Below are 13,628 nucleotides of genomic sequence, written 5' to 3' on the forward strand. Positions count from 1 at the left end.
AGAGATGGGAGATTTATGGGGCAAAAAGAGTGGGGCCGGTTTTGCATGAGGTTTGGCCGGCAGGTCCCTCCGCTACTCCTCCCTACTTGAGCTGGGAGGAAATTCCAGACGCTCCCCGGTTCAGCATCCGGGTCCTTCGCCTCCTTTCTTTTTCTCCCTCTCGCTCCCGCTCCGGGCCCCGCCTTCGTCTTTCGGCCGCCCCGACCCGGCCGCCTCCCCATCCGGGTTACCCGCAGTGGGCCGCCGCGGGCACTCACGGTTCAACGAGGAGCTCGCTCGCTCACGCCTTGCACGCCGCTGCGGAAGAGAGTCGCAGTCGCTCGCCTCAGAGTCTCACTCTTAGCGTTCACCCCAAGCGTGTCATTTTAATACTTCAGCCCGGGAATCCCGCCCCTTCGCCGTCCGCACCACGGTCCGCCTCCGCCGCCTCCGACGCCGCCGCCGCCGCCAGCCAGCATCGCCGCAATCCCGGGCCGGCGCGAGAAAATGCGCCATCCCGCTCCTACTGCGCACGCGCCGTCGCCGCCTCCCACAAGCTGCCTCCCCGCCCCGCCTCCCTCCTTAAACCACCCCCACCCCCACCTTCCCTGGCTGCCTCCCCGTGCTTATATTAGGCGCAGAGCATTTCGGGTCTTGTAGTTCTCTTCCGCTTAGCTCCTGAAAGCTTAAACCGGCTTCCCTGAAATAACCCGGACTACATTTCCCGGGAAGCTTTGGAGGCGTTAACTTTGTTGCCATAGAACGGGTGGGCAAGATGGCGGCGTTGTTTGTATGGCGAGGACCAATCAGATTACAGAGAGGGCGGGACTTAGAGGATACTGGCCAATCAGCGGACGGCAAGGAGGGGGGGGGGAAGAGAGAGAGAGAAAGAGAGAGAGAGAGAGGGGTAAGGAGAACCCGGGAGTAGGTAGGGGAGGGGGGCGCAGTGCAGAGCGATGTTTGCCCGTCAGTCAGTCGAGTGGAGTCGGCCGGAGTGAGAAGGAGCTGGGAGGCAGGAAGAGGAGGCGACGCTTCAGCTTTCAGCTTCGGGCTTGCAGCCACGGTGGTTTGGAGCCTCCGAGGGGAGGGTCCGCCGCCGCCGCCGTCCTCTGGAGGAAGAAGGGCAGCAGCAGCAGCAGCAGCAGCGCCATTGGGAGAGAGAGCGAGGGGGAGGCCTTGCACCTCCAGCCCGGGAGCAGGGATTTTTTTTTTTTCTTCTTTTCCGTCGTCCCCCCGCCCCCTGCGAGGGAGCCCGAGCGGCCGCCAAACAAAGGTACCAGTCGCCGCCGCGGGAGGAGGAGGAGGAGGAGGAGGCGGAGGAGGAGGAGGAGCCGCAGCTTCGAGCTTCTGCTGCTGGACCCTTCCGGCCGCCCTTCGGCCCCCCATCTCGCTCGCTCGCTCGCTCTCCCCCTGGCCTAGCTGGGTTGGGGGGAGCAGGAGGACGAGAGGGGACGCGGCTCGCCTCGCCTCGCTTGCAGGAAGGTAAGTCGGGCCTTTGCTTTGCTTTGCTTTGCCCAGGCCTCAGCTCGCTCGCCTCCTCTTTGGGGGGCTTTTGGGGCGCCCTTGCAACCCCTCAGGGCCTAGGGGGAGATGGATCCGGGGGCCTCGGCGTCCTGGAAGCACCCCCCAGCCCACCCCGCCTTGCAAGGTCCGAGTGATCGCTTGCACGCTCGCTCCGAGGCCCTCAGCAGTGGCATGCATGCCTGCAAGGCCCATCGCCCCGGACCTGTGGCCCTGGTTTGTAATTTGCTGCTTCTGACGATGCCCCCGACCTCATCGGCGTCGTCGTGGTGCAGGTTTTGGGGGTTCAGGCCTGAGATCTCGGACGACTGACGGCGGTCCCCCCCCTCCCTCCTGGCCTGGTGGTTGCTTGCTCGCTTGCTAGCTTGCGAGTTTCTTCTCGGACAGAAATGGCGTCACCGTCCGAGGCGACCAACTCCGTGGCGGCCCCACCGACCGACAATGGGGACGGGAAGCCGCCGAGCTGCACTGGGGTGTCTGTAGGAGGCCGGGTGGGTGGGGATGGCGAGGCCCCGGGTGGGGGGGGAAGGAGCCCCGATTCGGTCTTAGGGTTGGGGGGGACTCGATTGCATCGTCGGTGCTGCTTTCTGCACGCTCTCTCCCTTTCTCTCTCTCTCCCTCTCTCTTTTCGTCCCCCTCGGCCCCTGGTTTTTTTGACTGCGGGGTCTTTCTTTTCTCTCCGCTTCAGGTGCCGGTGAAGCTGGTGTTTTCCTGGGGAGCAGCGGCCCCGAATCATCATGAAGGTAAGATAGATAGATAGATGGCTTGATGATGGCACCGGTGCACCCAAGCCCTGGGGCGTTCGTTGGGAGAGTCAGCATCAGCAAGTTGCGGGGGTGGACACCCCCCCCCCGGGTCGTCGTGAGCCCCTGCATGCAAGGTGTGCTGCTGGGGGGGGGGTTCGGCCCCTCCGTCGTGGATCTGGGGGGGACACGACACGCAGGGATCCGCTGCTGGTTGTGGGTGTCTCTGGGCCTTGCTCGTTCTCTCTCTTTATTGACTTGCAGCCAGTTGAAAGATGATGTCTGGCTGATGAGGCTCTTTTCGCCCTTGGAGAAACGTGTTTTCTTTTTATTTCTGGGGCGTTAGGGGGGGGGAAGGTACAGGATTGATCGGAATGACTGCAAGAGAATGGCTCTTAGAAGGTTTAACAGGAAAAAAACAAACAAAAAGAGCAGGTTAAATAACCTGATTTCTAGAAGCCGAACTGTATATTGGGGGTTTCTCTCGGCTCTAGTTGGTGAAAGAGAATCTTCATTGATTTGTTGTCTCCAGGACTTGCGAATTTTAGCAACATTTGATTAAGTAGGAAAATGCTTGGCAATGGAGAGGTTCTGAAAGAGAACCTTGGTGATCTTGAACGCAATTCCGGAGCAAGCAGTTCTGGGATTTCCAGGGATTTCGGGTCTGATGATTTGTTTTCCTTTATTGATCCTGTGAATTGTCAGATGTTATTTTCGTCTTGTGATAAAACCCGATGTGGAAGATGGTTGGCTGGGTTCCTTTTAAATGTAAACATGTCCCCAAAGTGCAATTTGCTTAATTGTTGGAAGAAATTATAGCGGTAAAAGTACTCACTTTTTACATTAGAGAGTAATTGAATGCTATTATATGTTTTTGATGGCCTTTAGGATAAAAAGCCTTATTCAGTTGAACTATACATAGTAGACTGGAGGAATTTATAGACTAGCAGATTTTTTCTCATTAGAAATTTAAAAGTTCTTGAAAAAAAGAGAATGTGTTCACTATAAGAAAATGAGTTAAATATAGATGGTATCTACCTTTGAGCAGTTCTTTTAAATCACAGTTTCTCAATCATTTTCCCTACCACAGCCCTTTTCTGACCTTGTTTCTTTCTTGTGTGACCCTGTCACCCTTCTTGGGTCCTCTAGGCTCCTGCTGTAGCCCCTCACTTAATAGATTTTTTTTACCTGTGATTTCCTTTGACAAACACTCCTTGAAAAACACTTATTATGATTAATTGTAAAAAAATCTTCGCTTAGAATAAAAACAGGTACTTCATCTACACTAAGTGCATCTACACTAAGATTTATATTAAATATTTATGGAAGAAAGTAAAAACTGGGTACATAAAATATTTGTCAGCTATATAAAGTAGTTAAGTTTTATGAAAGTTTATTTGCTGACTTTTCTTTCACTGTCATGTAAATGAAAAAATAAACAGTAAGATCCAGGAATTCCTTTTGTTAGTCACTCAGAAGCTAGCTAGCTGCACTTCTTGTAACGGTTATAGAACAGCAACAAGTGACTTCATTAGGAAAAACCATGTTATCTTTCTTGATGTTGGATGACGATCCTTAAGGAAAGTTTTGATTTGAATAATATTTAATGTGATCTGAAGTTGAATAATACAGCATTTTGTTTGGAATAAATGCTTTTATCTGTGGGAGCTGTGGCCATATTACATTACATACATTGCATTCTAATATATAATGCCTGACAGACACATCTTAGGTACTCTGTTAATGCTTGGTTAAAGGAACCATAATAAATTGGAGGTCTTTTAGATTTTAATGTTCTTTGTTCCATTTCTTCTTTTATTTACTTTCCTTTAACCCAACTGGGTCTGAGAAATGAAAGTATATTGGAAACTTTAGTTTAAAAGTTTTGTAGTACCTATTAGGAAAATGCAAATTTTGGGGGATCATTTTAGAACTGCTAGTTTTTTTTTTGTGTGTGTGTTTTTTTGTGTTTTTTTGGGTCACACCCGGCAGTGCTCAGGGGTTATTTCTGGCTCCAGGCTCAGAAATTGCTCCTGGCAGGCACAGGGGACCATATGGGGTGCCGGGATTTGAACCGATGACCTCATGCATGAAAGGCAAACGCCTTACCTCCATGCTATCTCTCCGGCCCCTAGAACTGCTAGTTTTAAGTGTTCAGCATTTCCATTATTCCATTATTCCTGCCTTTAACAAAATTACTAGTGCCTTTAAAGAGGAAAATAATTACTGTAAAATTTCCTAATTTTATATAAGAACTTCCAACAAAAGCTTAAATCTTCTCTTTGGGTATATACCAGTAATCGTAAGTTCAAAAAAGCACAGCCTATTTTTTCTTTCATATTTTTTGGCTACACTCGCTAGGGGCTTGGGGCTTACTCATAGCTGTGTGCTCAAGTCCTATTGGGACTTGTAGATGGAGTATAGGGAACCATACCCAGGTATTTGGTGTGCAAAGCAGGCTTTTCTGCCAGCTGTCTTGACTTTCTTTCCCTTAGCCTATTTCTTTTTTTTTTTTTTTAATGGTTTTTGGGCCACACCGGCGATGTTCAGGGGTTACTCCTGGCTGTCTGCTCAGAAATAGCTCCTGGTAGGAACGGGGGACCATATGGGACACCGGGATTCGAACCAACCACCTTTGGTCCTGGATCGGCTGCTTGCAAGGCAAACGCCGCTGTGCTATCTCCCCAGGCCTAGCCTATTTCTTACATCTTAATATCTTGTGTTAAAGTTAAGTTCTGCCCAGGATTGATATTTTGCTTTAACAGACCTGTAGTCTAAAAAATTAAGTATTAATTGTGTTGTATTGAATTTGTTTCCTTTTTGTTTTCTCATTTTCTTTCTCTCTTGGGGGAGGCCTTTAAGGGTGTTTGGGCAATATCCTTTGGTGCTCAGGAATCATTCCTGGTGTTCTCTGGGGATCATACATGGTGCTGGGGATCCAACTGATTGCATGCAAGGCAAGTGCCTACTCTACTAGTGTACTTGGTGGCACTTGGGTTACTTTTGGCTCTGTGCTTAGTTATTACTCTTGACAGGCTTAGGGAGCCTTATAAAGATGCTAGGAATCTAACCCAGGTGGGCAAATATGCCCTACTTGCTGTGCTAACGCTCAGGTCCCAGTGTTCTTTTTTTTCTGTTCTAATAATGTTTATCAGATTTTACCACATACTTGTATTTTGAGGTAAATTTTGTTTAGGGTCCTCACTTGCTGGTGCTCAAGGCTTACTTCTGACTTTATGCTTAGTTATAACTCCTTGTGGTAGAGCTTGAGGGATTTTATTGGGTGCTTGATAGGCAAATACCCTATCTGCTGTACTCTTTCTGAACTCTGATGTAAAACTTTTTTATTTCCCCACACCCCTGATGTAAAACTTTTATTTTGAAATTAAAAAAATATTTTTTGGCTTTTTGACCACACCTAGTTGTGCTCAGATCTTATTCTTTGCTTTGATCTTGGGTTACTGAAGTGCTCAGGACTTACTCTTTTTGTTTGTTTTTTGTTTTTTGGGTTACACCTGGTGATACTCAGGGGTTACTCCTGGCTTAGGGGACCAAACCGCAGTCTGTCCTAGGTGAGTTCGAGCAAGGCAAATGCCCTACAGCCTGCGCTACCACTCAGGCCCCCTTGTGTTACTTCTTTTTGGCTCTGGTGCTGGGGATAGAACTGAGTTGCAAATCTGCAAATCAAACACCCTACCTACTTTTCAAACATCCCATCTGCTTTTCTATTCTCTAGCCCTACAGATGCTTTTCTCTAATTATTGCTTTAAAAATATAGCAGATAAACTATTTATAGCATGATTAAGACCATCTTGCATGACACAGACTTCAGTTATAATCCAGCAACACAAGGTCCTGGAATACCCATGGAAGTAGCCCGAAGCACAACTGGGTGTGACTCAAACCCCAGTCCTCTGCTACTCCCCAAATCACTGGCAAAATATACATATATATATCATTTTCAGTATAAACAGTTTTAAGGTGCTAGAGTGATAACACTGCAGGGAGAGCATTTGCTTTGCACACAGCTGACCTGACCCGGGTTCAATTCACCAGCATTCTATGTGGTCACCTGAGCACCATGTCACTGTGTCAGAATAACTCCTAAGCACAGAGTCAGGAATAACCCCTAAGCACCGCTGGGTGTGGCCTCCAAGAACAAGCAAAAGTTTTAAAAATCCTTCCCGGGGGCCAGAGAGATAGCATGGAGGTATGGTGTTTGCCTTGCATGCAGAAGGATGTCGGTTCGAATCCCGGCATCCCATATGGTTCCCGAGCCTGCCAGTAACCCTTGAGCACTGCCAGGTGTGACCCCCCCAAAAAAAAAAAACCCCAAAAATATACAATAAAATACCTTTGAGATAGAATTTAAATAGAATCCCTTTATTGAATAGTAAACTCTATATTGTGCTATTTTTGCCTAACATGCTTTTGAGAAATAACTAAAAAGCAATTTTTTAAATTATCTTTAAACACTGTGATTACAAATATGATTGTAGTTGTATGAATACAGTCATGTAAAGAATACCCCCCCTTCACCAGTGCAACATTCCCACCACCAATTTCCCAGATCTCCTTCCTCCCCACCCCACCCACACCTGTACTTGACACAGGCTTTCTATTTTCCTCATTCATTCACATTGTTATGATAGTTTTCAGTGTAGTTATTTCTCTAACTGCACTCATCACTCTATGTGGTGAGTTTCATGTCATGAGCTGCACCTACATGGGTAGATTGGGGGAAATAAGGGTTGGGACTAGGCAGTAAAAGATTAGAAATGAGCTTTGTAGGGCAGTATCAAGGTCACAATACAAGATGGATATTATGCATATATAAACTATATGCATACAGTACTTTCAATAGGAGACCAAGGAGAAAAAATTCCCAGTGACTGTCCCAACATAAACCAGTGCTAGAACAGCCTGCCCTCCTCCTCCTGCGCATTCCCATTAGTGGAGAGGTAGGGGGAAAACCTGATGACCCCTATAGAGTCCACCTGGACCGGGGCCCAGGGAAGGCCCAGAGTTCAGGGGAACAAGAGGGGGACGGCTGGGGTCCTGCCAAGCCTCCCAGAACTCCCCAGGCTAGGGAGAAGGCCTCTGGGACGGGCCTGCAATATTTTGTTTTAATATAGATCAGGATGTTGTTATTTTGGCTTTTTTAAAATTTGGTTTGGGGACCACATTTGGTAGAGTGGTACAGTAAGGGTAGTCCTTATTCCTGACTTTGTGCGCAGGTCAGGGATCACTTCTGGTGGGGCAAGCCAGTTTCATATGGGACAGTAGAAATTGAACCTGGGTCAGTCGAATGCAAGGCAGGCGCCTTACCTACTCTACTGTCGCCCTGGTCCTTACTTTTCATACTTCTGATAGATCTTTTAGTTTTAATTACAGCACATGAGCATTTAAATGATAAATAATGATGATTATTATGTTTTTGGGCCATACCAGGCTATGCTGAATTATTTTCCAACACTACATTCAGGAATCACTCATGCCTGGGGGTTGACTTTATGTGGTGCTGGAGATGGTACCCACCAACTCTGCTATAGGCAAGCTTTTTCCTGCTCTACTCTTTCTGACCCTAATAATAATATTAAAATTTATAAAACTTCTCCCTCCACTCCTGTTCCCAGCATGCATCCCCATACCTCCCCGCTTTGCACCCTGTACTGCTAGTGTAGCCGGTCCCTTTTGTTTATAACTTGTAGATTGGGTATCTTGATTCTATTGTTGATGACTTTGGGTTTTATATTTGGGTCTGATCTTTTTTTTTTTTTGGTTTTTGGGCCATACCCGGCAGCTCAGGGGTTACTCCTGGCTCTATACTCAGAAATCGCTCCTGGCAGTCTTGGGGGACCATATGGGATGCCGGGATTCGAACCACTGTCCTGCATGAAAGGCAAACGCCTTACCTCCATGCTATCTCTCTGGCCCCAAATGTGATCATCTATCTTTTTGTTTGTTTGTTTGTTTTGTTTTGTTTTGTTTTTGGTGTTTGGGCCACACCCGGTGGCCTCAGCTCAGAGGTTACTATAGGCTCAGAAATCGCCCCTGACTTACTCCGGGGGATCGAACCACAGTTCGTCCTAAGATAGCTCGCACATGGCAGATGCCTAACACCCTGAGTCACTGCTCTGGCCCCTGATCATTTTTTTTATTTCCACTCAATGTTCATGCTACTGTTTGCTCCTAGTACCATCTACTTTTTTTTTCTCCTCAATTTATGAGGGAAAACAAGATTATTCAAGCCCTGTGGTTCTGTTGGGAAAAAGGAAAAAAAGAGAAAGGAAAATTGATAAAACTTCTAAGAACCTTGTTCTTTCCATGTGTGTGTGGGGTATGTGTGTGTGTGTGTGTGTGTGTGTGTGTGTGTGTGTGGTGTGCTTAGGAGCTATGTGTGTGTGGGGGGTGTATGTGTGTGTGTGTAGTGTGTGGTGTGGTGTGGTGTGGTGTGGTGTGTGCTTAGGAACTATCTCCTGCTTAGTACTTAGGGATATTCCTAATAGTGCTCAAGGTTACCATGTCCCAGGATTGAATTTGACCTCTTGAAGGCGGACCATGCTTCAACTCTTTGAGACATTTTCTTTGCCCCATGTTTTACTTTTTCCCCCCTAAATTAAACTTTTCCTGCTTTTGTATTTTGCATTACTAAAATTTAATTACTTTGAAGTAAATTTCCAAGTTAAATGGACTGGATAAAAATTTCAAATCTCTAGGATTGTGAGTGATATTTATATGGTCGTACTTAAAGTCTGAGGGAATGGACTTTTTCAGAACATAACATTGATATGTTTGGAAGATGAACTTTTTTTGGTAGTGGGCACACACGGTGCTACTCAGGGGTTACTCCTGGTTATGCGCTCAGAAATTGCTCCTGGCTTGGGGGATCTTATGGGATGCTGAGGATCGAACCTGGTCCATCCTGGGTCAGCTGCATGTAAGGCAAATGCCCTACCACCGCTCTGGCTTCTGGAAGATGAACTTTAAGACAGGAATGGTAGAAAAGAAAGCTAGAGAGATTAAAAGGCCCCTACTAAATTATAAGATCTTAAAGTCTGAGTAAGTCAGGCATTGAAGGATATTTTTTTTAATTTTTAATTTTTAATTATGAGACCAAAGATGCAAAGAAAGAGGACAAGGTAAAGTTACAGTGGAAGGATAATCACCCATACACAGAATTCTCAGAAGAAGTCCCCTTTGATATCTTAACTATGGACTTTTAGCCAAAGAACATTAAGATAAATAAAACAGAATCCATGTACTATAACTTTGTACCTCAAGTCCTCAGATTGTAATACATTATAATATTTCTGAGCAGCACACAAAGCAATCTAAAGCCATAAAACTTATGTAACTCCTTAAACATTAAAGGCATAGTATTTTTTTTTACATTCCTGTGCACATGCATATTAGCTTAAGTTAACCTAAAAAGTTTAAGTGGGTTTTTTTTAAGGATTAGAGTCAAAGGAGCACAGTAAAAACGGTGTTAGAGTGGCAATTATTGTCTGCATAGGCCCACCAAAATATGAGGGACATAGAAAGGAAAAACCTTGGCCTAAATACAAGGAGACCCTACTCCTGAAGTTTCCTGGCCAATCTAAGACATTGTTTGTAGTGCCAACACACTTTTATTTTTCATACAGTCTCTGTTGTTGGTATCATGCTTCTGTATTAAAGATCCTGGAATCTGCATATCCTACATTGAAGTCAGGATGTAGAGAGTCCTCTAGTTTCACCTCACAATTAAAGGGCAATGCAGAGAGCACTGTCATGTAAGCGGGTCGTTGTTGTTGTTAAGTCTTCTCAGTGTTAAGGGAAGTCTCTTTTGAGCAGGTCGAAGTCAGAGCAGCGGTAGGATCTTCCCTGGTAGAGGATTGCTTACAGGTGATGTTATAGACAAACTTGGATGTTTGTGGATGGCTTCCCTAGTTCAGGGGTGAATGGAGAATGCCCATTCTTCTGAGGCATGTGCCAGGTCATTATGTCAATGTTCAGGGTGTAAGGTCCCGTTGCACTACAAGATTTTTTTGTGTGTTCCAATCTCTATTAGATAAGATCTTATTTGTATGTATAGTATTTTCCCATTTTAATGTGCCTATGCAAACAAGAAACACATTGAAGGATTTTAAGAGACCTAGGTGATGTGATTTTTTTTTCCAAAAATACTTCAATAAAAGTATAACTTTTGGAGCTGGAGTGGTGGCACAAGTGGTAGGACGTTTGCCTTGCACACACTAATCTGGGACAGACTGCGGTTAGATCCCCTGGTGTACCATATGGTACTCCTAGCTGGAGGTGATTTCTGAGCACATAGCTAGGAGTAACCCCTGAGCATCACTGAGTAGAGCCCAAAAAAAAAAAAAAAAAAAAAGAAAGGAAGGAGGGAGGGAGGGTGGAATGAAGGTAGGAAGGAAGGAAGGAAGGAAGGAAGTAAGGAAGGAAGGAAGGAAGGAAGGAAGGAAGGAATGTCTTTTGGGGGCTGGAGAAGTAGCTCAGTGATAAATCACTTGCATACAAGGAACAAAAAATGCTATATGGAGCATACATACATATATATATATATATATATGCTGCTATATGGAGAATATAACATAGAGGAATTGTAGAGTGGAAGTAGGTAGAATGATCACAAGGTTCTAAAGTTCTGTTGAATGATGTTATTGGGCCAGCTATGAGAAGGGATTTGTTTTTTTTTTTGTTTGTTTTTGTTTTTGTTTTCTTTTTATGTTTTGTTTTTGGGCCACACCCACCATTGCTCAGGGGTTACTCCTGGCTGTCTTGCTCAGAAATAGCTCCTGGCAGGCACGGGGGACCATATGGGACACCGGGATTAGAACCAACCACCTTAGGTCCTGGATTGGCTGCTTGCAAGGCAAATAACGCTGTGCTATCTCTCCGGGCCCATGAGAAGGGATTTGTATTGAAAGTAAAAGGTTTTTTTTGTGTGTGTGTGTGTGGTTTTTGGGTCACACCTGGCAGTGCTCAGGGGTTATTCCTGGCTCCAGGCTCAGAAATTGCTCCTGGCAGGCACGGGGGACCATATGGGACACCGGGATTCCAACCGATGACCTCCTGCATGAAAGGCAAATGCCTTACCTCCATGCTATCTCTCCAGCCCCTGAAAGTTAAAGTTTTAAGATTTGAATGGATTGGTGGAAACAGTGCACTTCCTGCTGCTTACTAACTATACTTACTAACTTACTTGTTGGTTACTAATTTACTTATTGGTTTGGATTCTAGGACCCCATGAGTTTGAATATTGAGTTTGGCAGTACCTTTCTCTGTGAATTTTGGAGGTCTTCCAAAGCATTGTTCAGAACCCAGTTATATCCAGCTTGACTGTGCAGGGTGCATGGTTCAATGCTGGGGTCTGGTGGTGCTAGGAGACACCAGAGTCAGTCTGGAGGTGTTCAGGGCCTTACCATACCTAGAAGTGCTGGGAGATCATCAGGTTTTTTCCTTTGCTGTAACTTGAGCTCAGGGCCTTATTAATCTTTGTTAATGCCAGTTACAGTCTAGCACTTTGCACTCACCCCTTTCTGTATTTTCTTTCTTTTTTTTTTTTTCTCTTGGTTTTTGGGTCACACCCGGCAGCACTCACGGGTTACTCCTGGCTCTATGCTCGGGAATCGCTCCTGGCTGACTCGGGACCATATGGGATACCAGGATTCGAACCACCAACCTTCTGCATGCAAGACAAACACCTTACCTCCAGGCTATCTCTCTGGCTCCATCTTTCTGTATTTCCATTTATTTATTTTAACAAGTTTTTTGGGAATAAAAGGAGATAGATATACCACTTTAACTTAAAATTTAGTTTTTTAATTTAAAAAATGATAAAATTTATTCTTTTAAAATATTCAGTTCAGCGGACTGGAGAAAATAGCACAGTGGCATTTGTCTTGCAAGCAGCCAATCCAGGACCAAAGGTGGTTGGTTCGAATCCCGGTGTCCCATATGGTCCCCTGTGCCTGCCAGGAGCTATTTCTGAGCAGACAGCCAGGAGTAACACCGGGTGTGACCCAAAAACCAAATAAAATAAAATAAAATATTCAGTTCAGGGACTGAGAAGGTAGTACAGCAGATAGAACACTTGCCTTGTACCTGGCCTTACCCAGGTTTTATCTTTGGCATTCCATATGGTCCTCTGAGCATTACCCTGAGTATTTACTGAGCGCAGCACCAGGAGTGACCCCTGAGCATTATCGAGTGTGGTCCCCACTCCACTAGCCTTCAAAGGTACACAGTGCAGTATGTCTTAGAAGAATTTGCATCTCTTCATACTGTTTAATTCCACAATATTTTCATTTTTTCAAGAAGAAACCTTTTTCCTATTGCCAGTCATTCCATCTTCTCTCTTCCCTGTTTCCCTTCTTTGGCAATCACTACTTCCTATCAGTGGAATCATATATGTGGCCTTTTTCGTCTGACTTTTATCCCTTAGCTAACTGCTTTTCAAGATTCATTTATAGCATGTGTTAGTACTTTTGTTGCAAAATGAAATTGCATCTTATGACTATACTACATTTGTTACTTTATTTGTTAAATGTTGGATATGTGGATTATTTTTACTTTTGCTATATAATGGAGAATTGAATAATGTCTGATATATATGTGTGCTAGCTTTTGGGTTGCTGTTGATAATTAGATTGAGGGTTGATTCAGATGTTTTGTTATTGTGGCAGGTGACCACCAAGTAGTTAGCCATTTAAAAAACGCATTCATTATCAGAGAGAGTACAGTGGGTAGAGTGCTTGTCTTGTATGCATCAGGTCTGGGTTTGACCCCCAATCCCCAAGTGGTCTCCCAAGCCCACCAGAAGTGATCCCTGAGTGCAGAGCCGGGGTAAGCCATAAACATAAATATGGGAGTGATCCTCAAAAACAAACAAAAATGCATTCATCATTTAATTAGCACAATACTATATATATATATATATATTATATAGAAAATACACTGGATTTAATTGAACAAGAGAGATTGCATTTTAAGTTGAATAGACAAACTAAGAACAAGCATAAGTATTTAATTTACTAGGGCACAGATAATAGACTGTTAGCTATGTAGTATGTTTATACTATATTTTTTTGGTTTTTTTTTTTTTGTTGTTTGTTTGTTTGCTTTTGAGTCATACTTGGCAGCGCTCAGGGGTTACTTCTGGCTCTATGCTCAGAAAATCACTCCTGGCAGGCTCGGGGGACCAAATGGGATGCCAGGAGTCAAACCACTGTCCTTCTGCATGCAAGGCAAAATGCCTTACCTCCATGCTATCTCTCCAGCCCACACAGGTATTTTTATACTAAATAGTTATAGTATTTTTTATATTATATAGGGTAGTAAATAGCTTATTTACTATTTAGAAATAGTAAACTTAGAAGATTG

General features: G+C 44.8%; 1 protein-coding gene across 1 annotated transcript in view; it reads left to right on the forward strand.

The window, feature by feature from the left end:
- Window positions 1-2,185: 2,185 nt before the first annotated feature.
- ARID4B (AT-rich interaction domain 4B) overlaps window positions 2,186-13,628 on the forward strand; it is a 133,625-nt gene continuing 122,182 nt past the window's right edge. Inside the window, exon 1 of the mRNA XM_049788918.1 lies at window positions 2,186-2,243. Within this exon, the coding sequence (XP_049644875.1) occupies window positions 2,238-2,243 (6 nt within the window). The 5' untranslated portion in view covers window positions 2,186-2,237. The remainder of the gene's footprint in view (window positions 2,244-13,628) is intronic.

This window comes from Suncus etruscus, chromosome 15 (assembly GCF_024139225.1).
Source record: "Suncus etruscus isolate mSunEtr1 chromosome 15, mSunEtr1.pri.cur, whole genome shotgun sequence".
Classification (NCBI taxonomy): domain Eukaryota; kingdom Metazoa; phylum Chordata; class Mammalia; order Eulipotyphla; family Soricidae; genus Suncus; species Suncus etruscus.